Consider the following 27,558-nt stretch of genomic DNA (forward strand, 5'->3'; position numbering starts at 1 on the left):
CCCCTTTGTGTTTTTCTTGTGGGAAAGTGTGATCCCTTGTCTTGTAGAATTCCCCGCTTTCTGGATTTTGTGGTTGCATACCCATAGTGTCATTTTTTAAAGAAATTGAGATATATGTAACATACAATAAAATGTACAGGTCTTGTGTTCAGTTTGGTGAGTTTTGACAGTGTAATCACTATTTGAAACAAGATAGAGAATATGTCCATCTTCATGGAAGTTCTCTTGTCCCCCTTTGCAGTTAGTGTCCCGTTTCATCCCTGTATCTGACTTCTGTCACCACAGACGAATTTGCCTGTTTGGTTTTCATGTATATGGAATCACAGCATGTGCTCTTCTGTGGGGGGCTTCTTTCACTTAACATTATGTTTTTGAGATCTGTCTGTGTGTTCCCATAGTTTGTTCTTTTTTATTACTGAATATATTCCATTGTGTATATATACACCCACAATTTGTTCTCTTTTTGATGGACATTTTAGGTTTTGAGTTTGGGGCTGTTATGAATAAGACTGTGATAAATATTCTTGTACAAGTCTTGATGTGGACATGTCACTTTCTTGAGAAAATACAAAGGAGTAATTGTTGGGTCATATGGTAAATGTGTGTGCAACTTCATAAGAAATTGCCAAACTATTTAAAGTGCCGTTCAGTTTTATACTCCCGCCGGTGATGCATGAGAGCTGCACTTGCTCCGCATCCTTGCCAGCTTTTGGTTTGTGATGTTAGCCATTCTGCTGAGTGTGAGGTAGTATCTCATGACTTTAAAGTGTATTTCTCTGATGTTGAGTGCCTTTTCATATGCTTATTGGCCATTCGTGTATCATCTTTGATGAAGTGTCTATTCAAGTCTTTTGCCCCCTTTTTTATTGGTTTGTTCATCTTTTATTTGTCATTTGTAGTTCTCGTATATTTGGATACAAGTTCTTTCTTAGACCTCTGTGCTGCAAATACTTTTTCCCAGTCTGTGACTTATCATTTTATTTTCTTAACAATATATTTTGGTGAGCGGAATTTTTTCATCATTTTTTCCCTCCTATGATTTATTTCATGCTCTTTAAAATTTGATCCTCAAGACAACCCTTTGAGGGAGAATATGCCCAGAGAGGTAAAATGACTTGTCTTAAAGTTATACAACTACTAAGTGGTAGAGCAAGGCCCGGAAACCAGGTCTTTTTCCTTCAGGTTGAATTTCTTTCCATGACACCATATTCTCCCTCTTTCTTTTCCCATGACCTGAAAATGATACTGTACTCAGTTACTTTCTCTTTTCTTAAAGTTCTCTGGCCTCTTTTATTTTGGGACCTTTGCATATGCAGTTCTTTCTGAGTTGAACGCTTGTCCTCCTCTCTTTACTTCTATTTATCCTTCAGGTTTCAGCTTAGATGTTACATCCTGTGGGAAATTTTTGACATCTCTCTCCTTTCCTGCCAGATAAAATTCCTATTCTCCCTATTGCTTTAACATTAGATTCTTCTGCTGTCATAGCAAATAATACCCTAGTTGTCTTTCCACTTATTTTCTCTAGATTCTGAGGGCAGGAACCATGATAGTCTTATTTACCAGAATTATTGACAATATTCTGGTAAATAATTTTAACACATGGTAGATGCTAAAACATATAATGAATTCAATTGAATATATTCTCTCCCTATCTACTTGTGACATATTTTTTTTTGTACTGTGTCCTTAAACCCTATGGCATATTTAATTTAACATTTTTGTGTAGCATCATGATGTTCCTTTTTTTTTTTTATTGCGGTAGCATTGGTTTATAACATTATATAGATTTCAGGTGTACATCATTATATATTGATTTCTGTGTAGATTACAACATGTTCACGACCCAAAGACTAATTACAGTCCATCACCACACGCATGTGCCTAATCACCCCTTTCACTCCCCTCACTCCCCCCTTCCCCTCTGGTAACCACCAGTCCAGTCTCTGTTGCTATGTGTTTGTCGTCGTTTTTATCTTCTACTTATGAGTGAGATCATACAGTATTTGACTTTCTCCTTCTGATCTGACTTATTTCACTTAGCATAGTACCCTCAAGGTCCATCCATGTTGTCACAAATGGCCAGATTTCATTGTTTCTTATGGCTGAGTAGTATTCCATTGTGTATATATACGACATCTGCTTTATCCATTTGTCCATTCATGGGCACCTAGGTTGCTTCCAAGTCTTGGCTATTGTGAATAGTGCTGCGATGAACATATCTTTATACATTTGTGTTTTCATGTTCTTTGGATAAATACCCAGCAGTGAAATAGCTGGATCATTTGGTAGATCTATTTTTAATTTTTTGAGGAATCTCCATACTGTTTTCCATAGTGGCTGCACCAGTTTGCACTCCCGCCAACAGTGTGTGAGGGTTCCCTTCTCTCCACATCTTCTCCAACACTTATTGTTTCCTGTCTTATTAATTATAGCCATTCTGACAGAAATGAGGCGATAGCTCATTGTAGTTTTGATTTCCATCTCCCTGATGGCTAATGATGTTGAACATCTTTTCATGTGCCTGTTGGCCATCTGTATATCTTCTTTGGAGAAATCTGTTCAGATCTTTTGCCCATTTTTTAATTGGGTTGTTAGTTTTTTTGTTGTTGAGATGTACGAGTTCTTTGTATATTTTGGATATTAACCCCTTTTCAGACACATGGTTTGCAAATATCTTCTCCCAATTGTTAGGTTATCTTTTCGTTTTGTTGATGGTTTCCTTTGCTTTGCAGTGATGTTCCATTTGTAATTGTTGAATTCCTGAAAGGATTGTAATATTATTTTAAAGTGAGGGTTATAAAAATTTATTTTGTATTCCTTTTATACCTAGGAAGTAATTCAGTAATTATTCGGTTATTGAATTGAATATTTGACTGACTTTAGGCAGTTTTCTTTATCCATTTACTTTATTTTTATCTATTTACTTTTACCGTTGACACTGTCTTACACCTCTAAGTTAAACTATTTAATTGCCTGAAAGGTATTACATCTGAAAAACTAATGTATAAATTTCATAGCTGCTATCTTTGACTTTGAACATCAGGTATTATTGATTCCAGCTTTCTTTCATAAAGAGTAGATAGGTTCTTAAAAAGTAACTTACAGAATTTACTGAAGTTGACGATTGTTCTGTGGTTAAGTTAAAAAATATCCGTATTCTTAGAAAATAAACACTTAAACATTAAGGCTCAAAAGGCCATAATATATGCAACTTAACTCTCAGATGATTTGGGAATAAATGGGAAAAAAATGCATACATATATATAAACACACACACATATACACTCATATATATCCACATATATATGTACAGGCAGTCCTCACTTTGCATGGTAGCATGTGACTGTAAAAATGACCCTGCAAACTGAAACCGTGCAAGATGATCAGTGAGAAAAATTGTGATGTGACCTTGACAATTTTTGTCAAAATGTTAAAAGCTGTTTCATTGTTGGTTTCAAATATATGGAGAAATGAAAAAACAGCAAAACTGATATTTATTTGGTATACTGTGTAATTTAAAGCATTAGAAACATTGAATATTGAAGTGTTTTATTTCTTTGTTAAAAACTTTTCAAAGTACTTTGAATAGTGCTTATTACCTCCTTCCTGTTGTGAAACTTATGATATGGAACAAACGTCTTTTGGATGTCTTGGCTTCCAACTTTTTATCCTTTGCACTTTATTTATTTCTTTCCTCTCCAAAGCCCCAGTACATAGTTGTATATTCCAATTGTGAGTCCTTCTAGTTCTTCTATGTGAGCCACTGCCACAGCATGGCTACTGACAGAACAGTGGTGTGGTACCGTGGAAAGCGCCAAACATTAACCACTAGGCCATCAGGGCTGGCTCTGTCCTTTGCACTTTAAATGTCGTGAAATAGCTTTGAGAGTTCCTGTATGTTTTTTGCTGTTGTAAGTTCCTCTAGGACATCTTCATTCTTTTTATCATAATCACTCTCCTTGCTTATGTTGATAAGTTTGCTTGCACTTAGTTCCTCTGATGCATATAACTCCATTTATTTTCTATTCAGATTTCACTTCTAGCATTATCACTTTTTATTTCTTTTCTTCGTATTCATCTTTGTAGGCCAATTCCCTCTTTTGACTATCCATTTTTGTAAAATGTGATGTGGGTTTATCACTGGGAGACTAGGAGGCAATGTAACTACATGCTTTGTTTGTATGTAAACTGAATAACATACCCAGTGACTTATCACCAACAGACTTTAAAAGAAGTGATGTGATTGGCCGCTCATCGTGCTGGACATCTGTTATTTACATAGTGATTTGTGGACTGAAGAACTAGCAGTAAAGTTTGTACTTGATGCAACTACTCACAGTTCATATACCATGGTAACTGAAACTTGAACTGTGTTGTTGAGCGACTGGTATTATTTAATTAAACTGTGGTAACTGAAATCTGTGCATATTAGGACCACGCAAAACAAGTACTGGCAGTGTAGTGTGTGTGCAGAGGAGAAGGGTATGGGAGGAGGGCGGAAGGGATAAAAGGGTATATATGTATGGTGACGCGTAAAAACTGGGCTATTGGGGAAGCCAGCCCCATGGTGTAGTGGTTGAGTTTGGCCCGCTCTGCCTTGGTGGCCTGGGTTCACAGGTTTGGATCCCAGGCACAGACCTTTGCAAACAATGAAATTGCAATCAATGGTATCTGTTAGAATTTTCAAAACTTAAGTTATGTTACCAGCTAGTTCTGTGTATTTCAAATCTGACTGCTTTTTAATTATACAAATAAAACATGAATGCTTTATTAAAATATATATAAATTTACATATAAAATTAAAGTATTACAGATAAGGCTAAAGAGCCCCTTAACCACTTCAACCTCAGTCCCTTCCCCAGAAGTAACCATTTTATCAGTTCATGTATCCTTCCATGCTGTTGTCTTTGCCTTTGTATACACACATGTACACAGACACATACACACGTGTGTATATTTTCTTCTTCACACATCAAGAATAAGATAGTGACTAGTAATTTTTTAAATATTTAAATATTACAATTTATTAAATATTACAATTACTAGTCAGTAGAATCTGTATTTACAGGCTCACTAACCAAAGGATAGCAAAATTCAACAATATCTTATGTAGTGTCAGATCTTGGGCCAAATTATAGAATTGTTCATAACCCTAGAAAGGTTTAATCAAAGGGAATAAGCTAGAAGAAATAAACATAGCTCCAGCTGTTTAGCTCGACAGTACACATTTGCTTTTCTTGCCATAAACAGAGCAGAATGTATGAAATTCATGGTCTCTCACTTTACCTTAAGTTCCACAACTAGGAGTCAAAGATATTGTTTGTTAGTCTGACAAGTAAGAAATGATATTTCTTTTTCTCAAAAATGTGAAAATCTTGCCACCATATTTTTTATATGGCATATTAAAATGCTATTATTGATTACATGTGAAATGACTTATTGGATTCAATAAAATATATTATTAAAATTAATTTCACTTTTAAAAGAATATGGCTACTAGAGAAAAATTACATATGTGGCTCACATTATCTTTCTGTTGGACCCTTCTGGTCTTCAACAACCTACACCAGGGATAAGTACTTCTTTTTTCTTGCTGTGAATTTCATATGGGTCATTCCATAGATGTTGAGTGATTTTAGTTTAATAAGAATGTTTAAGCCATTATTTAACTTCTATGGTCAGATTTTTTTCCCCTTGGGAAAAAATTTATAAGTCAGTGGGAATATAGGATTATAGTGCCAAATTTGTGTGTGTGTGTGTATGTGATGTGCATGCTTGCATACATGTCTTGTTTCCTGGAAATTCTTCTTGTAGTACTCATGGTGCCTCTTACACCCATGTTTACAAGAAACAGGTCCTGCCAGTCTTCCTACCTGATTAAGCCTGTCCTTGGAAAAGCAGTGCTTTTCTGTCCCAGCAAAGGACCCTGGAACCAGCCATATTCCTCAACCCAGTTCTTACAATCCCTTACTCCCAAGGAATGTGGGACATGAGGCTTAATATGTCGGCAAACTTTGTATTCATCTGTCTAGAGCCAGTTTTCTACGTTCATGAAATACATTTCCCCCCAAACTTTTTTATTTTGAAAAAGTTCTAATAGAGAAAGTTGAAAGAGTAGTAGAGTGTACGTTTGTATATCCTTCACCTAGTGTTCCCAATTGTTTTTTAAAAATGGTGACATTTCTTTATTTCTGTGTATACTTTTTTGGGGCTGAATTATTTGAAAGTTATTTGCATATCATGACACGTTACCCCTAAATATTTCAGCATGCCTCTACTAAGAATAAGGATATGACCTTACCACAAATCTGTTGTCATACCTAAGAAAATGAAAATAATCATGATATCTAATATTCACATTTTCCTAAATGTCCTAAATAGCTTTGTTCTGACTTTTTTCAATTGTAGATTCAATCCAGGTTTATGCATTGCATTTAATTATGACTCCCGGGGGCTGGCCCCACGGCCAAGTGGTTGGGTTTGCACACTCCCCTTCGGTGGCCCAGAGTTTCACCAGTTTGAATCCTGGGCATGGACCTAGTACCACTCATCAAGCTATGCTGAGGTGGCATACCACATAGTAGAACTAGAAGGACCTATAGCTAGAATGTGCAACTATGTGCTGGGGGGCTTTGGGGAGAAGAAGAAGAAGAAAAAAAATTATGACTGCTTTGTCTCTCTTAATCTGGAATAGAGGTTGGCATACTACAACCCACGTGACAAGTCTGGCTAGTCACCTGTTTTTGTACAGCCCACCTGATAAGAATAGTTTGTTTTTTTTTTAATTGAGTTCATAATACTTTACATTGATATGAGATTTCAGTTGTACATTATTTCTTGTCTGTCACCACATAAGTGCTCCCCTTCACCCCTGTGCCCTCCCCCTCCCGCACCTTCCCCTGGTAACCACTGAACTGTTTTCTTTGTCCATGTGTTTGTTTATATTCTACATATGAGTGAAATCATCTGGTGTTTGTCTTTCTCAGTCTGGCTCGTTTCGCTTAGCATAATTCCCTCCAGGTCCTTCCATGTTATTGCAAATGGGATGAATTTGTCTTTTTTATGGCTGAGTAGTATTCCATTGTGTGTGTGTGTGTGTGTGTGTGTGTGTGTGTGTGTGTGTGTATATACCACATCTTCTTTATCCAATCGTCAGTCGATTGGCACTTGGATTGTTTCCATGTCTTGGCTATTGTGAGTAGTACTGCAGCAAACATAGGGGTGCATATGTTACTTTGGATTGTTGATTAAGAATAGTTTTTACGTTCTTTTCCTGTATTGTTTTTAAAAACTGAAGTAAAATTCACATAACATAAAATTAACCATTAACCATTTTAAAGTGTACAGTTCATTGGCATTTTGTACATTCCATATATTGTGTAATTTGTCACCTCTATCTAGTTCCAATACATTTTAAGTACCCAAAAAAGAAGCTCTGTACCACCGCCCCCTCCCGCCCCCCGCCAACCCCCCAGCTCCTGATAAGCCCTAGTTGACTTTCTGTCTCTATGGATTAACCTATTCTGGATGTTTCATGTAGGTGTGAATCATATAATAAGTGACCTTTTGTGCCTGGCTTCTTCCACTTCACATGTTTTTGAAGTTCATTTACGTTGTAGCGTGTATCAGTATTCCATTCCTTTTTATGGCTGAATAATACTTCATTCTTGTGGATGTATATCACATTTTGTTTATCCCTTCATTCATTGATAGACGTTTGGGTTGTTTCCACCTTTTGGCTATTTTTAATTAATTAATTAATTAATTTAAAGATTGGCCCTGAACTAACATCTGTTGTGAGTCTTTTTATTTTTTCCTCCCCAAAGCCCCAGTACATAGTTGTTTATCCTTGTTGTAAGTCGTTCTAGTTCCCCTGTGTGGGATGCCACCACAGCATGGCTTAATGAGCAGCATGTAGGTCTGTGTCCAGGACCCAAACTGGTGAACCCCAGGCCACCGAAGCAGAACATGCGAACTTAACCACTTGGCCATGGGGCTGGCCCCCTTGGCTATTTTTAATAGTGCTGTTATGAACATTTGTTTACAAGTATTTTTTTAAATACCTGTTTTCAATTCTTTGGTTTTTACATTTTTAAATGGTTGGAAAAAAAGAATAGTATTTCATGACGTACGAAAACCGTATGAAATTGAAATTTCAGTGCTGTAAATAAAGCCATACTTATTCATTTGTGTGTTGTCTGTGGCTGCTTTCCTGCTGCAGTGGCAGAGTTGAGTAGTTGTGATAGAGACCATATGTCCCACAAAGCTTGAAATACTCTTTGGCCCTTTACAGTAAAAGTTTGCTGACTCTAAACAGTCCCTCTGTTTTTTTGTGACATGGACTTGTTCTTTTTTAAACTAATAGACTTTATTTTTAAAGCAGGTTTAGATTTGTGGAAAAATTGAGCAGAAAGTACAGAGAGTTTGCACATACCCCTTCTCTGCCCCCCAGTTTCCCCTATTATTAACATCTTGCGTTAGTGTGGTACATTTGTTACAGTTGATGAACCTGCATTGACACAACATTATCGCCCGAAGTCCATAATTTACATTAGGGTTCGCTCTTTGTGTTTATAGTTCTGTGGCTTTTGACAAGTGCATAATGTCATGTATCCACCATTACAGTATCATACAGAATAGTTTCACTGTCCTAAAAATCTACTATGCTCTCCTTAGTCATCCCTCTCCCCCTTCCTCTCACACCAGCAGCTACTGTTTTCACTGTCACTGTAGTTTTGCCTTTTCTAAAATGTCATATAGTTAGATTCCAAATATAGTATGTAGCCTTTTCAGGCTGCCTTCCTTCACTTAGCAATATACATTTAAGATTACCTTCATGTCTCTGTCTTGACAATTCATTTCTTTTTCTTGCTGAATAACATTCCATTGTATGGCTGTACCACAGTTTGTTTATCTGTTCACCTATTGAAAGACATCTTGATTGCATCTAAGTTTTGGCAATTATAAATAAAACTGCTGTAAACATTTGTGTGCAGATTTTTGTGTGGACATACATTAAAAAGATAGACTATTTTTTAGGGCTGTTTTAGATTCATAGCAAAATTGAGCAGAAGGTACAGAGATTTCTCATATATTCCGTGCTGCGATATGCACAAAGCTTCTTCCCCTATCAAAATCCCTCACCAGAGTGGTATATTTGTTATCAATTGATGAACCTACAATGACACAACATTATCACCCAAAGTCCTTAGTTTACAGTAGGATCCACTTTTTTTGTTGTACTCTGTATGGGTTTTGACAAATGTATAATGACATGTATCCATCATTATGATATTTATACGGAATCTTTCCATTGTAAAGGTATGTTTTTCCCTTTGCAGTTATTAATTGATCTGTGGGATAGTACTTTGGTCATGTAACAAATGAAATATTTGAATCTATATTTGTCAGGCATATGCTGGGTTCTGGGGAGACAGCAGTGAAAAGAAAGTTCTTTACTTTCATGGAATTTGCCTTTTTTCCTCTAAATTTGAAGACAGTAGTAGAATTGGGTCTGTCCTTGGCAGGGGGTGCATTTGCAGTTTAGGGTATGTTCATGTGAGAAAAATAGGATCATTGAAAAAGTATATGCTACTAAGTATAGAGTTTCAGTATGGGATGCTGTATAAGTTTGGGAGATGATTAGTGGTGATGGTTGCCTAACAGTGTGAATGTACTGAGTGCCACTGAACTGTACACTTAAAAATGGTTAAAATGAGAAATCTTACATTATATGCATGTTACCACAATTTTTAAAAAGTATATGTAATTATAATGCATCAGTCAATTTAACTCTGCCTCACTGCCTTTTCTCTGATAATTTTCCTCAGATTTCTGTTGGTCTGTTTGCAGTAATTGGGAGAGAAACTCTTTCTGAAATAAAATTCTGTAGTTCAGTTCTGGTAGAGAGGAAGAGGCGGTGATGTTATATTTCACCCGCTGCCTTCAGTAGAGTTTGTCTTTGTGGCCTCTCAGGAGACCATTGTTGAGATCTCTGAGTGTCCTGGATTGTGCCCAGGCTATGGGTGGAGCTTCAGCTGTTGGTGCAGACAGGCTCTGCCTTTCACTATGTGCTGTTTCCATTTGTTACAGTTTGCCAGATGCAGGCCTGCTTTTGCCAGGATATGAAGAGAGATCTACAACTTGAACCATTGTCTGAATGCTGCTGTTTTGACCCAAGAAATCCTATAGATTCAGGATGAGAGCAATAACCATAATGCCAGCAACAAAGTGATTGTTGACCAGTTTGCGGTGAAGGCGGACTTTTCATTTAGGAAGTAAATCCTGTGATTAAGAGCAATAGCTCTGTTTAGAGGGAAGGAAAGAGCACCTTTCTCTGTGTCTGATGGAACTTGGGTAACCTCTCTTGCCTTCCTTTTTTGCATGAATTGACTGGTGGAGAAGGTGTTGGGAAAAGCTTTAGTGATGGCTGTAGCAACAGCATATCATAGTAAGGTGAACTGTGACTGTCTTGAATCCATAGAAATTTTGTCCATCTGAAACCTTTAATTGCCTGCATGTTGGAGAATATCCAGCTTATCACAAATTCTCAGCAGTCTAAGATTATAGGTTATGTGTGTATAGCCTTTTCTTTGACAGTAGAATAGAGAAATTCGTATGTTACAGCACAGTGTTTTTCACAGTTCTTGACTGGCCTGCAGTAGGAAATACACTTCATGTTACAACCTATTACTGTCATACATATGGATATACATAACTGTAAGAAAAGTGACAGGAAATGGTACTTACCCATATTGTGTTTTCTGATATTTTCCATTTCATTCTATTCTGTTATTTCATTAAAAAAATGCGTATATGATCCCACTTGATTTTTATAACTCATGGTTTAAAAAAGAGTGATATGGAACAGTGGTTCTCAAAGTATGGTATATACCCAGGGTTCTTTTACAGAGGTCTGTGAAGTCAAAATTATTTTCATAGTAATGCTAAGATGTTACTTGCCTTTTTTCTCTCTCATTCTCTAATAAGTGGAGATTTTTCCAGAAATACAGTGGAGGTTTCCAGAACTACATGATGTGTGATGATGACGTTGCTCTCAGGGCTAATAGAATGTGTATTTGTGTATTCTTGTGTTTTCTAGAATTTTCTAAGGCGGTAGGATATAAATGAGTTTTTTTCAGAGATTAACTCAGTTTTCAGTACTCATATTGTGCTCTTACTAGCACTTTTTGATTATACCTGCTATAATCTCTTTAACCTCTGTGTGGTGCAGTGAATCATTACATTGAAATCCTGGAGTTTTCATTGAGCTCATGTGGAAATACAAATACAGTTGGTTGTCTTGGTTTGCAATTATATATATTTATAAAATTCCTCAGTTTTAGTTTGTAATCAGTAAATATTGACATATATAACCGACATAAACAAACGGTGTTTGGGGTCCTCAGTAATTTTTAAGAGTGTAAGGGGTTCCTGAGACCAAAAAGTTTGAAAACTTCTAGTGTAGGGGTTAAGAAAGTAGACTTTTTTTTTTTTTTTTTTTGGCATGGAGGGGAAGTCACACTCTTGCGTGTGTGGTAAAATAATATAACGTGAGATCTATACTCTTAATAAATTTTTAAGTGTACAGAATTGTTAACTATGAGCACAATGTTGTACAACAGATCTCTAGAACTTTTTTTTTTTAAGATTTTATTTTTCCTTTTTTCTCCCCAAAGGCCCCCAGTACATAGTTGTATATTTTTAGTTGTGGGTCCTTCTAGCTGTAGTGTGTGGGACGCCGCCTCAGCATGGCTTGGTGAGCAGTGCTATGTCTGTGCCTAGGATCCGAACCGGTGAAACCCTGGGCCGCCAAAGCAGAGCGCGTGAACTTAACCACTCAGCCACAGGGCCAGCCCCTCTAGACTTTTTTCATTTTGGGTAACTGAAACTTCATACACATTGAACAGCAACTCCCCATTTCCCTCTCCCCCTAGTCCCTGGCAACCACCATTTTACTTTCTGCTTCTATGAATTTGAATAGAATGTAGGCTTGTTTTTAATAACAGTTGGACCTGGATTTGAGTCCCACCTTGGCTACTTGTTAAGTACTCCTGGCTCAAGTTACCCAACCATTTTGATTGTTACTTTCTTCATAACTAAAATTGACATTTTACTATGTTACTTCATAAAGTTGTTGTGAGGATTAAATGAGCTAGAAAAATGGGCTTGAAAGTGCTTAGTACATAGGAAGCATTTTTGTGAGCTATTATTATAATAGAAGATGTAACATCTAGCCACATTGATATTTAGCTATAATAGCATTTCTTAGCAACACTCACCTGTGTGAAACTGAGTTGTCTAAACCTACTCTAAGTTCTTGTTCTGATTCTTCTCTTGCCTGTGCCTCTAGACTTTTCTTAATTGAGTTTTGTTTTCCAAATTGTGAGCTTCTTGAAAATAGCAACTCTCTTCTATTTCTATTGTGTCTTAGACAGTACTCAGCCTGTAGTATGCACTCAAGACACGTAAGTCCTAGTACAAAGGCCATGGGACACACAAGCTTAGAATTCTCATGAGAACAATAGTGGGAAAGAGCTTTTTAGGTCCCTGTTCTGGTTCTTTACTCTGTCTCTCTTAGGAACTTTCTTCCATTACTGAACAGACTTCCTGAGAAGTATAGTGAAGGGCCGGCCCCGTGGCCGAGTGGTTAAGTTTGCGCACTCCACCGCAGGCGGCCCAGTGTTTTGTTGGTTCGAATCCTGGGCGCAGACATGGCACCGCTCATCGAGCCATGCTGAGGCGGCATCCCACATGCCACAACTAGAAGGACCCACAACTAAGAAGATACAACTATGTACCAGGGGGCTTTGGGGAGAAAAATGAAAAAAAACAATCTAAAAAAAAAAAAGTATAGTGAAGAATGAATTATAATTTATTAAATCATTTCAGTTTCTTTGGTTAATCCCATTTCTCTTGGCAGTGTGAAATTCTAACGTAATTGCCGTACCTTTCACCAGGGTTTCTCTCATTACATCCCAACAGTACAAGAGAATCATACCAATAGATGCCAAGTAATTCAAATTAAGACAATCTAATTCTTGTTACCTGTGACTGTATATAGTGGTGACTTCTCCTTTAGCATCTTCTGAGATTTAGAGTAACACAGGCAAGCAAGTGTGAATTTTTTTTGAGTTAGGAATTGAACTGTGTTCTGGAACCTTCTGTTTTTGTCATGCACTCCTCTTCTCTCCTTGAGTCTGTCTTCAGCCTTCTGCTCTAGTCTGTCTTCATGTCCAGAAACTTGTTCTTGTATAAGCTTATTGCTGTTCTCTCTACACTTCCTCTGTTCACACGTGACCATTCCTTCAAGTTCCCTCTATCCAGAAATCAACAACAATAGAACCAACTCTACTACTTAGAGCAGGGGCTTCTCCCAAATAACACCGTCCAGAAATGGTCATTTCATATTAAACTGCTGGCAGTGTGGAGGTGGAGAGGATACACTTGTTGGATTTCATAAAATTTCATCTGTAGGATTAGACATTTGGTGTGAGGAGATTTAGAGATGGTAGAATCATAAAAGAGCTCCTGAAAGGGGTAGACTTGGGGAACTTATTAGAAGCCTGCCACTTGGGATGATAAAGAAGGAGAAAAGCTTATCTGATGTTTAATGCTATTTGGGAAGAGGCATATGAAGTATGACTTGTCTCTAGCCACGTAGACCATTTTTTTTGGGCAAGATAGTTGGTTTCCCAGTCCAGTGTTGATTCATGTTCAAAACCACAATTGCTGATATATTTTGAGTATGTGCTGGCTACTTTATGTCTTTTATTTTCTTTAATCCTCATACAGTCTTGTGCAATGACTTCTATTTTAATTATTAAAGTAGCTCATATATAGTGAGAGCCTGAACCAGGATTTGAACCCTGGAAACCTGGTCCAGACCCCGCCAGTGCTCTATACAGTTCCTCTTTTTATGTATAGGACACTTCACAGTTTGCAGAGAACTTGTACATGTGTTCTCATTTAAACCTCACAACAATCCTGTGCATTAGGTGAAATTCTTGACATTTTCACACGAGAAAATGAAAGCTTAGGGAATTTGAAGCTCAGAGTGGCAGTACCTAGACCCAGGCCCACACTCACTTCTGACTCCAGTTCCTTTGTTCTCATTACATAGTTTTGCTAAAGATAATAAATAATAAATAGGATCATACCTGAAGGTGAATTTTCTAAGAATTTTAACTTGGTTGAAGTTGACTGTTATTGTTTTAGATGTGACACTTAAGTCTGGAGAAATTTAGCAAAGATGTATCATTAACATGCTATCTGGTAGCTTGACTATAACTACTTTATTAAGTATTCCTCTTGGTGTTAGACCTTTTAATGCTGTGGGTCAGTTTACCACTCTTTTTTTTTTTGCTAAGGAAGATTAGCCCCGAGCTAACATCTGTTCCCAATCTTCCTCCTTTTTTGCTTGAGGAAGATTAGCCCTGAGCTAACGTCTGTGCCGCTCTTCCTCCATTTTATATGTGGGTCACTGCCACAGCATGGCTGATGAGTGGTATAGGTCCCTGCCCCGGATCCGAACTTGTGAACCTGGGCCACCAAAGCAGAGTGTGCTGAACTTAACCATTAGGCCACAAAGCCAGGCACTTACCACTCTTATATTAACATTCCTAGGTAAATTCACAAGTGAAGACAGTTTTCTGTGCTTCACCTTTAGTTGGCACAGGTGGGTGACTGAAAACTTAGAAGGAATGAAATCTTGCCAGAATTATAATGTAGTCGTGGTAGTAGGAGAGGGGAGGAATATATGTGTTTGTGGGAGACAATTTAAAATACCAGCTCTTGAGGGGCTGGCCCTATGGCTGAGTGGTTAAGTTTGTGTGCTCTGCTTCAACGGCCCAGGGTTTCACCAGTTCTCATCCTGGGCGCAGACCTAGCACTGCTTGTCAAGCCATGCTGAGGTGGCATCCCACACAGCAGAGTCAGAAGGACCTACAACTGGAATATACAACTATGTACTGGGGGGTTTTGGGGAGAAGGAGAAGAAGAAGAAGAAGACAAAGAAAAAAAAGATTGGCAACAGATGTTAGCTCAGGTGCCAGTCTTTAAAAAATAAGTAAAATGAAATAAAATAAAATACCAGCTCTTGATTTTTTTGCCAGTTCCTTCTAGGGCTTCTATTTCCAGACATGAAATTTCGTGACTCCTCTAAATCTCAAGTTTGACCATTTGGAAAAGAGGTCATATGTTGGTTAAGAGATTGACCTTTGTCTATGAATCAAAGCATTAATCACATCTCCGGAGACAAGGGTCGTGGAGGAAAGCATCCTGCTGAGTGGAATGTAGCAAGGCTGGAAATAGTTGCATTTATACAGTATCTTCTGGCTTCAGGTGACTGCTTGCTGTCTCCCTATACTCGCCTACAGACTTAGGAGAAGCAGCGTGTGTGACACATTTCATGGTTTATATCATTTACTGAGCACATGCCTAGAGTTAACTGTTTTTCAGAACAAGCTGTCCTTTAAGGTTCGCAGTACCTTTCTCAGTGACTGGCGGAAAGGTCACTCTTACTTCCCCTTTAGATTTAAGATAAATGTCTAGGGGCTTTTTCTTTTTCTATAAATTGTTCTTGCCTAACAAATATACTAATCTTTACCTTCTAGGAAATAAAATGACATGGCTTGCACCATTTATCGTGCTAATGACTTATAGTTGCATCAGTTACAGAAGATGGTGAAAAAACCTAGGCTTTACCTTTGTTTCTGTGTTCTGGGTGCCTGTTGCTATAGAACCAAATCAGGCCATAAACAGAAGTGTTCAGGGAGTGTTTGAGTCTCAGTGGATGTTCATTGGCTAATGAAAATAAACTTAAGAAATTGGTTGAGTTGAGGGAAAAACTGAATATTTTTTATTTCATTATTGTTTCCATTTTTGGTGGGTGGCATTTTTTGCTGTGTGCTGATAATTTAAAGATTATTTCCTAATAATTAGGCCTTCTAAAATTCCCTTCTTTTCTGTTCTAGGACGTAAATAGTTAGAAAAAGCAAACATTTTCTATTCCTTTTGGGTTATGATTTCACTTAGACTTACATTAAATGTCAGATAGTAAGAGTGGTTAAGTTTAAAGATTGTTCTGGGGCTACCAAAAGGAAGTGAAGATTTGAAAGAGTGGGGTAGAAGGTCGAGTAAGGAATTACACATCTTTACTTCACAGTTACTCAAGAAATACAACCTCAAGGTGACTTGGACGTTGACAAATGCTGTTACTTGCTTATTTCCAGTTTCTCTGATAGTTTGACTAGTCTACTTTTGGAGGATAAAGTAATTGAACATTTGCGTGTTGATGGAAAGTATAATATTGCTGAGTACTGCTTTTGCCAGTATCCAAGGAGAAGAGTGTATGTATATTCTAGTAAAAACTTTTAGGGGAGCAAAAATGTGCTTTTGATATAATATTTCAACTCAGATTATTTTTCTTCAAGATGGTGTTGAGATGCCTTATCTTCATCCTGAATTTCAGAGGGTAATTTTGCTACTTGTAGCCGCAGTTTTTTCCTTTGCTGAGTTCTGGTGGTAGGATGGTTCATGTGCAGCAAGCACACTGAACAGTTGATTATGCCAAGTGGTATGTAGAAAAGCAGGCAATGTTGGTGGAAGAGATCCAGCTCTTTAACTCGTTTCTCAGCCAGTTGGTTTTGTGGAGGGCATATTTGTGGTCAGGGTAAGTGTATCCTTACTCTTGCAGAGAATTTTAGGATCATTCTGTATATAGTAGGTATCTGATCCTATCTCTGAGGGAACTTTTAGGGAAAAGGTCACTTTGTGTTGTATATCCCTCTTTGAGCATTTTGCCTTCTCAGCTGTCTTTTTTTTGTCTTCCCAAATCAAGAGAGACTTAGGTGTGAATAAGCTTCTTGCCAAGATGATGCCTTCCTTTTATGGGTTACTCTGGCTGGTTGTTGGAATTACTGTGATCTGCTAAAGTTTTTTATGTAGAGAATGTGTTCTATGTGCTATTGATCTCTGCAGAAGTTGGTCTAAGTTAGCCCAGAACATATTTGAAGGCTGACCTAAGTGAACTTTCAACTAAAGAAATACAAGCCTTTTCAGCCATGTCAATTGATCAGTACACATTCTATGTAATATATTAAAACACTTATGTTAAAACTAAGTGTGTGTTCTCCCTTTATCCTTGTGTTGAGGCATTTTACTATTTTAGGGGCAATAAGTGTTACATAGAGCAAAAGATAAAAACTTGGTCCCAAAGTTCAAGTGCAAGGCACTAATTCTCACTGTTTTTGTACAGTTTTAGGGTATGAGTTTAGGGTATTTGTTTTAGGATATTCCCATTAAAATCTCTCATGAGGTGTAATAAAAATTAAATTTTCTAAACAAAGATTATAAGCTTTTATTTTTGAAAAATGTTATATCTGTCTATATATCTATATCTTACTAATAAGGAGACTCTGAGAAATCCAGTAGGGTGAAGGGGAAGCCAGAAAAATTTGAAGAGGTCACTGCTCTAGAGGAGCAACATAGAGTGTATCCATAGTCTTTGGAACTTAGTAGATGTTCAGTAAAGTTATGTTGAATGAATAAACATGTCCTCATATGTTACTGCGTATGTGAGGCCTTCACCAACCCATCTGTGTTAGTTGTTCTTCCTCCTGGATTTCAGTAACGTTTGTATCTACCTGTCTCAATACATCACATTGAATTGTAATACTATAATTTATTTATGTCTGTCTCCCCCTACTGGCCGATGACCTCCTTGAGGGCTAGAACTGTGCCTTTTTATCTTTGAATGCAAAACACCTGCCTATTATTCCGTATTCACTGTATCCCTGTCTTATGAATGTGTAAGTGTTCACATAATTTTTATAGTATACACACACACACACACAGATACACACAAGGGAGGGGGGCATAGGTAGCAATCAGTCTGTATATGTATCTGCCGCAGTGTGTGACCTTGCAGTAATGTTAGGTTTTCAAAAACATGGAAAGAAAGAAAATGAGAACAACATTTTAAAATTCAGTTGATTTTTGGAATATGTATGTGTTCATATGTTTGTGAAGGGGGCAGAGTAATAAGTGAGCTTGTTTCTTCTTTTGGAGTGTGTAAGTGCATTGTAAGGCTTTCAAGTGGGACTTAGGTATATGTTGTAAAGGTTCAGATTTAATCTATATAGCTTTATAAATTTATAAAAATATGCCCCCAAACTTTTTTTTGTAGTAGTATCATGATGTGGGTTCATGAAAATCCAGTTGTTACCTGACTTCTTATACCGTCACCAGCAAAGAGGCTCTGTAATTAAAATATTTCTCTCAGGTAATGGTAAGGTAGATCAGAATCTTAGAGAAAATAGGAGATGAAGAAATTAATCTTGGTAAAAAATATTGGCAGTTTCATCTTTATAGAAGGTGTGTAATGTCACTTCGACTGCAAATACAGAGAATGAGAACCAATTTTAAAAGCATACACAATAAATATACTAAGTTCAGAGCGCTCTGTGATATAAAATGGTCCCAGGTTAGGAACAGCCATATTTTTATAGGAATAGCCATATTTTTATTTCAACCAGGATAGCCGAATGACCAATAAAATAATTTGTCAAGTAAAAACTAAAATTAGTAATCAGGAATTGTGGAATATTAAATAAACAGGGCATAGCTGGAAATGTAGTGTTCCTTAGTAGATATCAGAAACCTCCCACCCTGGGGAAATCCTTTGCTAATAACTCTGTCTACCAAGCATAGTTTTCTAATTTATAAACAGTCTCCTTTGTTGCCAACAGGTCCCACCACTTCACCTCCTCTCTCTGCCAGTGCCATTTCAGCTGGCTAGGGTCTCTTTCCTTTGACAGTTTTACTTCTAGCTACCTCAAGCTATTGGTCTGGTTGAAGTTTCATTCTAAACTCGTTTCAGTGGTACAGAGCAGCAGTTAGGACTATTGGCGTTAAAACCAAAGTGTCTGGGTTCAAATCCCAGCTTTTTACCAGTCACCAGCTTTGGAACTTGGGCGTTACTTCTGTCCTTCATTTTCGTTGTTTGTAAAGTAGAGGATAATTATCTATATGATCCCTATATGGGATCTTGGATTTAGATGTGTTAATTCATGCAGAGTGTTTATTACAGTACCTGGCACATGGTAAGCACTCAAACATTAGCTGCTATTACTACTGCGGTTTTTTTTGCTCTGGCATCATAGTCTGTCTTCAGAGCAGTAGCCCTTCTGAGTGTCATTAAGAAAAATAGCAACAGCCTTTTCATACTTTATACAGCTTCTTCCGTCTCTGACTCCTTTGTGCCCCTGGGGGAATGGGAATTGCCTAAGCTCTCTAGAAAGAACTGCCTCTTACCTCTGGTTGATTGAGATACATGGAAGTTTGTTTAATATGGAGGCAATCGGGGGACAGGAGGACATGAGGAACGACAGGAGGAAATGTAGAAGTCCCTAGGAGGGCTACCCTGCCAACCCACCAAAAGGTCTCTCTCACAGTCCTTGGTCGGGACAGAGGGGGCTGAGTCTAGAATTAGATATTCTTTGAATGAGGACAGACAGACCTGGGGGACTGTTGTGTAGCAAATTTTCAAAATGGCATAAAGTACATGGGCACAAGACTGAGATTTTAACAGGAATCAGATTGTGGAGGACTTTATTTTGGAATACAAAGGACCTTAAATTATTTACCTCCAAAGGAAGATTAGAATCTGGAGATGTTAAATGATTTACTTAACTGCCCAAGACCGCACAGCAGAGCAGTAATCATGTGCAGCACACGACGCATGTATGACGGCAGTCCAGTAAGATTAGTGCCATGCAGCCTAGATGTGTAGTAGGGTGTACCATCTAGGTTTGTGTAAGTACACTCTCTGATGTTCACGCAACAACATCGCCAAACGATGCATTTCGCAGAACGTATCCCTGTTGTTAAGCAGCGTGTGGCTGTAATGTTGTCTTTCAGTCCACGAACACGGTATGTTTTTCCATTTATTTATTTAGATTACTTATGAAGTTCTTCTTTAATTTCTTTCAACAACATTTTGTATTTTTCCAGTATAGAAGTTTTGGGCTTCCTTTGTTAAATTGATTCCTTGGTGTTTTTTTCATGCTGTTGTAAATGGAATTGTTTTCTTTTTCTTTTTCTTTTTTTTCAAGATTTTATTTTTTTCCTTTTTCTCCCCAAAGCACCCCAGTACATAGTTGTATATTCTTCGTTGTGGGTCCTTCTAGCTGTGGCATGTGGGACGCTTCCTCAGCGTGGTTTGATGAGCAGTGCCATGTCCACGCTCAGGATTCGAATCAACGAAACACTGGGCTGCCTGCAGCAGAGCGCGCGAACTTAACCACTCGGCCACGGGGCCAGCCCCTGGAATTGTTTTCTTAATTTCACTTTTGGATTTATTATTGATAGTGTTTAGAAATACAACTGGTTTTATTAGCTCTAAAAGTTTTTTTTGTGGATTCTTTACAACTGCCTATGTATAAGATCATGTCTTCTTTTTGTTTTTTTATGAAGAAGATCAGCCTTAAGCTACCACCTGTGCCAATCCTCCTGTACTTTGTATGTGGGATGCCTCCACAGCATGGCTGACAGTGGAGCAGGTCTGCGCCCGGGACTGGGATTTGAACCTGTGAACCCAGGCCACTGGAGCAGAGTACTCAGAGCTTTAACCACTTGGCCACAGGGCCAGCCCCCAAGATAGTGTCATTTTTGAATAGAGATAGTTTTACTTTTTCCTTTCCAAACTTGTATTCTTTTTCTTGCCTAATTGACCTGGCTAAACTCACAATTCACTGTTGAATAGAAGTGCTGAGAGCAGACATCCTTGTCTTTTTCCTTATCTTGGGGGGAAGCTTTCAGTCTTTTACCATTAAGTATGATGTTAGCTGTGACTTTTTGGTAGATGCCCGTTATCAATTGGAGGGAATTTCCTTCTATTCCTAATTTGCTGAATGCCTTTTATCATGAAAGGGTGCTAAGTTTTGTTTCTCTGCGGTTTTGAATGCTGTTTCTAAATCTATTGAGATGATCATATAGTTTTTGTCCTTTATTCTATTACATTACTTTTATAATAAAAATATTAAAGAAAATTAGATATTAAAAGGAACGGAGAACCTGAAGACCCATTACCTATCACTAAAAGTTAATGAACGTGAACTGTTGGCTTCCAGTATTTCTTTCCTATACATGCTTTTTTAAAAACAATGTTGCCATATTACAGGCACAATTTCATGTGCTGATTTTTAAACTTAGTATTTCATAAGCACTTTTCAGTGTTATTTGTTGTAATAAGCATGTTAATGGTCACATTGTATTCACCAGAGTATGTATTAGCCCTGCTAGCTTAGCCATTTTCCTATAGGACAAGTCTGGTTTTATCTGACTTTCAAAAATGATTTCTCTCTTTCTCACCCCTCACCACTCCCCTAAATATCTAAGAGGCAGATGGTTGCTGGCGTCAGTGAATATTCCCTGCTCAAAATTCCTAATTTCCTGACTCTTATCTGCTGTTTTACTTTTTGGGTATATTACACATCTTCACTCAAAAGCAATTTGTACTTTCCGGGGTCAATAGTGAGTTGTGCTCTTGGATAACATTTTGAGTGAAGCTGTGGTTGGAATAGATTTCAGTGCTCAGTTTGTGCCTGCTGTTACTGTGACACTGGATTCAGTGAGAGCGTCCGTGGGAGGCCAATAACTTCCTTTAGGCTGCCTAAAATCACCTGTATGAAAAGCAACTAGAATAAAAAAGCACAGCACGCTAGTAAACCATTTTGAATTATTTGGTAGTGTTGGTGGGGCTGGAGGAGATTAGTGGCTGCTTTCCTTAGTGTTAAAGTAGCCTTGCCTTTTAGGTTTCACCTGTAGCAGAGTATGTTATTGCCTCCTGATTTCTAGGGTTACTGCAAGGATTGAATATCTTTTTAAAGCACTTAGAAATTTGCTATACATGTTTTACTTTCATCAGGATTTACATTAAGATGAGGGATAGAAAAAACCTCTTACAGTATTAAAACCATCACAAGTGGGGGCTCACCCGATGGCGTAATGGTTAAGTTCGTGCACTCTGCTTTGGCGGCCCACTGTTCAGAAGTTCGGATCCCAGGCGCAGACCTAGCATGGCTTGTCAAACCACGCTGTGGCAGCATCTTACATAAAATAGAGGAAGGTTGGCACAGATGTTAGCTCAGCAACAATCTTCCTCACAAAAAAACAAAAAAATAAATAAAAACCCTACGCAAATGATTTTCGCATTATTGCTGACTTCCCAATTGCAGTAATCAAAACAAGAATTCAAATTCACTTTTCTGTTGTCTTTAAGAAATAGGCATGGCTTAGCTGGAGCAGGAGCCTTCCCTGTATATCCTTATATTCTCCAAACTGAAAGTACAGATGGAAGAAGGCTGCTTCTTGAATATTGAAAGAACAAAAGCGTGTAAAAAAAAAAAAGGAAGGACTGAGGAACTTCTGGCTACCACGTTAGAGATGTTGGGACAATAGGGTGACCGCGTCCTTCTGTCTGAAGAAGAATCGTACCGGTAGACTAGGAAAAGCTGAAGTTTGAAAACATGACTGGGATGTTTTTTGACAAGCATAGTAGAATTTACAGTGCAAGTGAGTGCTTTCTAAAAGTGATTATTTTGGGAAACTACATTTATTCCGATGGTATTGCCCTTGCTCTCTGACTTGCTTGGAAATCATCTTTTGGAGTTCTCTTCAAAGACGCACATAGGAAATAAGGTGAGGAAGAAAACTGAGTGATGTCTTTTAAAAACACAAACTCGTGTTAGAAATTGTCAGTGAAAATATCTCCTCTCCTGAAAATAAAGGTACCTAAAAATATTTTGAGCAGTGATGGCATTATTGGAATAAGTGAAAGGTCTACCAAAATTAGGTCTTGTTTTGGCTCTTGAGCTGCAACTTAACGGCAGCCAAGGTGCTGGGTCAGGGTGTTAGAAGGCTTTTGGCCAAATATGGAGAAGATTAGGTGTCCCTCAGTGTTTCTCCCCAAAACTGGTAAGCTGAGTCTTGCTCTCCTCTGGTTTGAAACAGTGATTTTTATTTCCTTTAATTTTTATTTCTTATGACTCATTGTGACTCTTTTCCTGACCCCCATTCTCCAAGAGAACTTTCTCCAGTGTCTCATTTTCTTATATATTTAAGTAAATTCAGGTGCTATGTAGCCAATTTTAGATTATCAGTATCTGAATTTAAATTCCGGGTTTGGTTATTCTTAGCACATACTAGCATAGTAGGCTGCTTTACCCTTGCCTCCAGCATTCCCACACCAGTTGTCCTGTGTCTATGTAGTCAAGAAATTTCAGCAAATTTTAACAGTGGCTAAAGTAAAATATACTAAAAGGTAAATTTGCAGCATAAGCAACATATTATCTTTTTAGAAAATAACAGCTTATGAAGCATAACTCGCATACCATAAAATTCACCCGTTTAAAGGGTTGCACACTTCAGTGGTTTTTAGTATATTCACATAGTTGTGCAAATATCACCACTATCTAGTTCCAGAACATTTTCATCACTCCTGAAAGAAACCTATGCCATTAACAGTCACTTTCTCCCTCTCCCACTTCCTTTGCAACCACTAATCTACTTTCTATTTCTGTAGATTTGCTGAATGTGGACATTTCATGTAAACATAATTATACAATATATTTTTGTGTGTGTTTGGCTTCTTTCACTTAGCATAATGTTTTCAAGATTCTTCTATGTTAATAGGACATATCAGTACTTATTCCTTTTTATGGCCAAATAATACTCCGTTATGTAAATATACCACATTTTGTTAAACCATTCACCAGTTGATTGACATTTGGGTTGTTTCTACCTTTTGGCTATTATGAATAATGCTGCTGTGAACATCCATGTACAGGTTTTTGTGTGGACATGTGTTTTTAATTCTTTTGGATATATACTTAGGAGTAGAATTGCTGGATCATATGACAACTGTTTTTTTTTGAGGATCTGCCACCTATTCTCCAAAGTGGCTGCACCATTTTGCATTCCCACAGCAGTGTATGAGGGTTCCAGTTTCTCCACATTCTCACCAGTACTTGTTATTGTCCACCTTTTTGATAATAGCCGTCCTAGTGGCTATGAAGTGGTATCTCATTGTGGTTTTAATTTGCATTTTCCCTGATGGCTAATGATATTGAGCATCTTTTCGTGTGCTTATTGGCCAATTGTGTATCTTCTTGGGGAGACATTATCCTTAAAGGTAGATATTGATGGTCTGCTGTTTGTAATGCTGTTTAGGTTAACTTTCTTCCTATAGCTGATGTAAAAGAGTTTTTGCTTCATTACTTCAAATGTTTTAGTCTGTTTTTGAAGGTTGTTTTAGAAAGCTAATCTAGATACAGCTTTTCCCTATGAAAAAATTGTATTTTGTATTCTGGCCTGAAATGTCTGTATAGACAGTTTTTCCTCACTCTGATAAGCAATGATAGACAAAATGTTTAGTAGACCCTATTTGGTCATGTTTTTATTGTAAATTTATATCTCTAGGTTCAAAGAGTTAGCAGAGGTAAAATTCACAAGCAGGGAACCCAGTGGCTCATTAAAGTTTTGTTATATTCTGTTCATTCTGAGAATATTAGCTGACCTTTAGTTGACAGAAAGATCTATGAGACATGTAAAATTGATGCTTGATATAGCAACTGAAGTTGAAAGTAGCACTTTGCACATGTAGGGGAAACTGTGACCACTTTTAGATAGGCATGAAAAAATACGTCATCTCATCCTTATGTCCCTCTCTCCCCAGCGTGGTACCATGCGACGGCGCTATGAAGATGATGGCATTTCAGATGATGAAATTGAAGGGAAAAGAACTTTTGACTTGGAAGAGAAACTCCACACCAACAAATATAATGCAAATTTTGTTACTTTTATGGAAGGAAAAGGTCAGTATCATTTTGATTCGGACCTGAAGCCCCTTGATATAGGAAATTTTAGACACTGGCAACTGTGGACTCAGCATCTGTGCAGCTAAAATACTGCCTGTCAATGCTATGATGCTGTTTACTTTTATTTTCTCTTATTACACAATGCCTCTCATGCACACACCCCACCCCCAATCCTTCCACCCTGTGAGTCATTCTCTGCTACGTGAGAAGAAGCAAGCATTTATTAAAGCAGGAGCATTGTGGGAGCCAGCCCTGGTGGTCTAGTGGTTAAGATTTGGCGCTCTCACCATTGTGACCCAGGTTCGTTTCCTGGTCAGGGACCATACCACCCATCTGTCGGTTGACCATACTGTGGCAGCTGCATGTTGCTGTGATGCTGAAAGCTACGCTACTGGTATCTCATACCAGCAGAGTCACCCATGGTGGACAGGTTTTAGAGGAGCTTCCACACTAAGACTGAGAAGAAGGACCTGGCCACCCACTTCTGAAAAATTGGCCATGAAAACCCTATGAATAGCGGTGGATCATTGTCTGATCTAGCGCCGGAAGGTGAGAGGATGGCTCAAAAAGACTGGACAGGGTTCAGCTCTACTGTGGACAGGGATCACGATCAACTCAATGGCAGTAACAACAACAAAATGTTGTTGGAGCTTTTCCCTAAAGGCCTCTTCCTTCTTCTCCCATCCCTTGGTTTGGGTTTAATTAAGAATAGTACAATATGGGGCTGGCCTGGTGGCGCAGCAGTTAAGTGTGCACGTTCTGCTTCTCAGTGGCCTGGGGTTCGCCGGTTTGGATCCCGGGTGCGGACATGGCACTGGTTGGCACGCCATGCTGTGGTAGGCATCCCACATATAAAGTAGAGGAAGATGGGCATGGACGTTAGCTCAGGGCCAGGCTTCCTCAGCAAAATGAGGAGGATTTGGCAGTAGTTAGCTCAGGGCTAATCTTCCTCAAAAAAAAAAAAAAAAAAAGAAGAAGAAGAATAGTACAATAAAAATCCTTTTATGCATGTACTTGCCCCACCAAAACAGAGGTGGGATTCCATGTGTACCATGCAGCTTTCCTCCTTGGCAAAATGATAAGGATGTCATAATATGTATTGTAGTGGACAGAATTAAATTTTTTTGGCTAAGAGGCAGGGTGATGATAATTTTCTGCTTAGAATTTATGAGATGACTTATTAATAGTACTATTCCCGTTAGTTAAATTCTGAATTTACTGTGGAAATATAGACTTAGCAAACCCCTTGAGCCCTTCTTCTCAGTGTGCTTTCCCTATGTCCTAAGAGATGCTTCTTGAGACAAGCATGTATTGTCTAATAGAGCAAACTGTTTACACAGAAATAGCAAACACCATCTCTACCTTATTACTTAGGATCATTTTATGGTCCTTTTATCTTTTTCCAGCTATACCTCTTGCCTTTCTAACAATTGTTTTCCTATGGTGACAGATTTTAATGTAGAGTATATCCAGCGGGGTGGCTTAAGAGACCCTCTGATTTTCAAGAATTCTGATGGACTTGGAATAAAGTAAGTGTTCTCAGCCTGATTGGGTGTGGTTGCACAATGGCCATGTTACCCCCATAACCCAAATCAGTGATGATAGAAAATAATTTTCCATTTAGTTTTAAAAGTGTGTATTTTTATTCTTTTGTTACAAAAACAATTCATGGTTGTTACAGGTAAATGAGAAAATATAGATGAGTTAAAAAGAAAATAAATTTAAAATCTCCTGAAATCTACCACCCTGAGATAATAATCACTGTTAACATTTTGTTGTATATTCTTTTTTCGTATTATATACATACGATGTACACATGTAATCATTTATATTTAAAAAACATTTTTAAATCTAAATATGAAGATTGATGTTCCTCGATGAGGAGTTCTTAGTACTTTAAGAAAAAACTCACACTGACTAGAGAAGTGCTTCCAATTTACGCTTACTGGTGTTTGTTTCGTAGGATGCCAGATCCAGACTTTACTGTGAATGATGTCAAAATGTGTGTGGGTAAGTATTAAGCTTGTGGCCTTTGTGTCTTTGAGGCAAAGATTTAAAACTTAGGACTGAGTCCTAAATCTCTGACTGAGATTTGAGGCTTAGGAACATTGAAGTATATATTTGATTATAGTATGTACTACTTGAAGTAGTTTCTTGATTAGAAACTACTGTTTCATTAGCAATTGAGAATTTTCTCAAAGGGAGTTAAAAAGTTTCCTCATTTAGTACTCATTAGACGGAGAACGTTTCAACCTCTGCTTCTTTCCTAGCTACCATTTTTATCACTGTGCATCCATCCTCTCCGTGAAGAACCTGCCTTCCAGGGCAGCCTACCCAGGAAAGTGAAATTTTCTATCTCTGAGCCAAGAATGCTGCTTCATTCATATCTGTGATTCTCTTCTTCCCTTAGAAGCAGTAGAGAAATTTCCAAGAAATTTCCACCAATGCTACATTTGATGGTTTGGCCAAGGTTTCAGTTTTCTAAGCTGAGAAGTAGATACATGAAAATTTCTCTTCATCAGTGACGGTTTAAACTTGAGTCTTTAATCGGATTTGTATTTTATTATATTCAAAATTTAGGAAAATAAAGCAAATTAGAGCAATGTAATTAAAGAAGAAAACTTCCTGGGATCAGTAAAGGTTCAGGTCACTTTTCTGCAGACCATTGGTGTTCAGTGTT

General features: G+C 37.9%; 1 protein-coding gene across 3 annotated transcripts in view; it reads left to right on the plus strand.

Moving 5' to 3' along the window:
• Positions 1-27,558, plus strand: part of KDM2A (lysine demethylase 2A) — an 89,673-nt gene that overhangs the window by 20,886 nt on the left and 41,229 nt on the right. For 2 of the 3 annotated variants that reach the window (XM_001497095.7, XM_005598337.4), the window contains 3 exons: positions 24,737-24,875; positions 26,329-26,407; positions 26,842-26,888. In XM_001497095.7, coding sequence (XP_001497145.1) covers positions 24,737-24,875; positions 26,329-26,407; positions 26,842-26,888 — 265 coding nt within the window. Of the gene's footprint in view, positions 1-24,736; positions 24,876-25,195; positions 25,428-26,328; positions 26,408-26,841; positions 26,889-27,558 lie in introns of all 3 variants that reach the window. The other variant, XM_023654542.2, reaches the window with a different exon arrangement.

Source organism: Equus caballus, chromosome 12 (assembly GCF_041296265.1).
Source record: "Equus caballus isolate H_3958 breed thoroughbred chromosome 12, TB-T2T, whole genome shotgun sequence".
Classification (NCBI taxonomy): domain Eukaryota; kingdom Metazoa; phylum Chordata; class Mammalia; order Perissodactyla; family Equidae; genus Equus; species Equus caballus.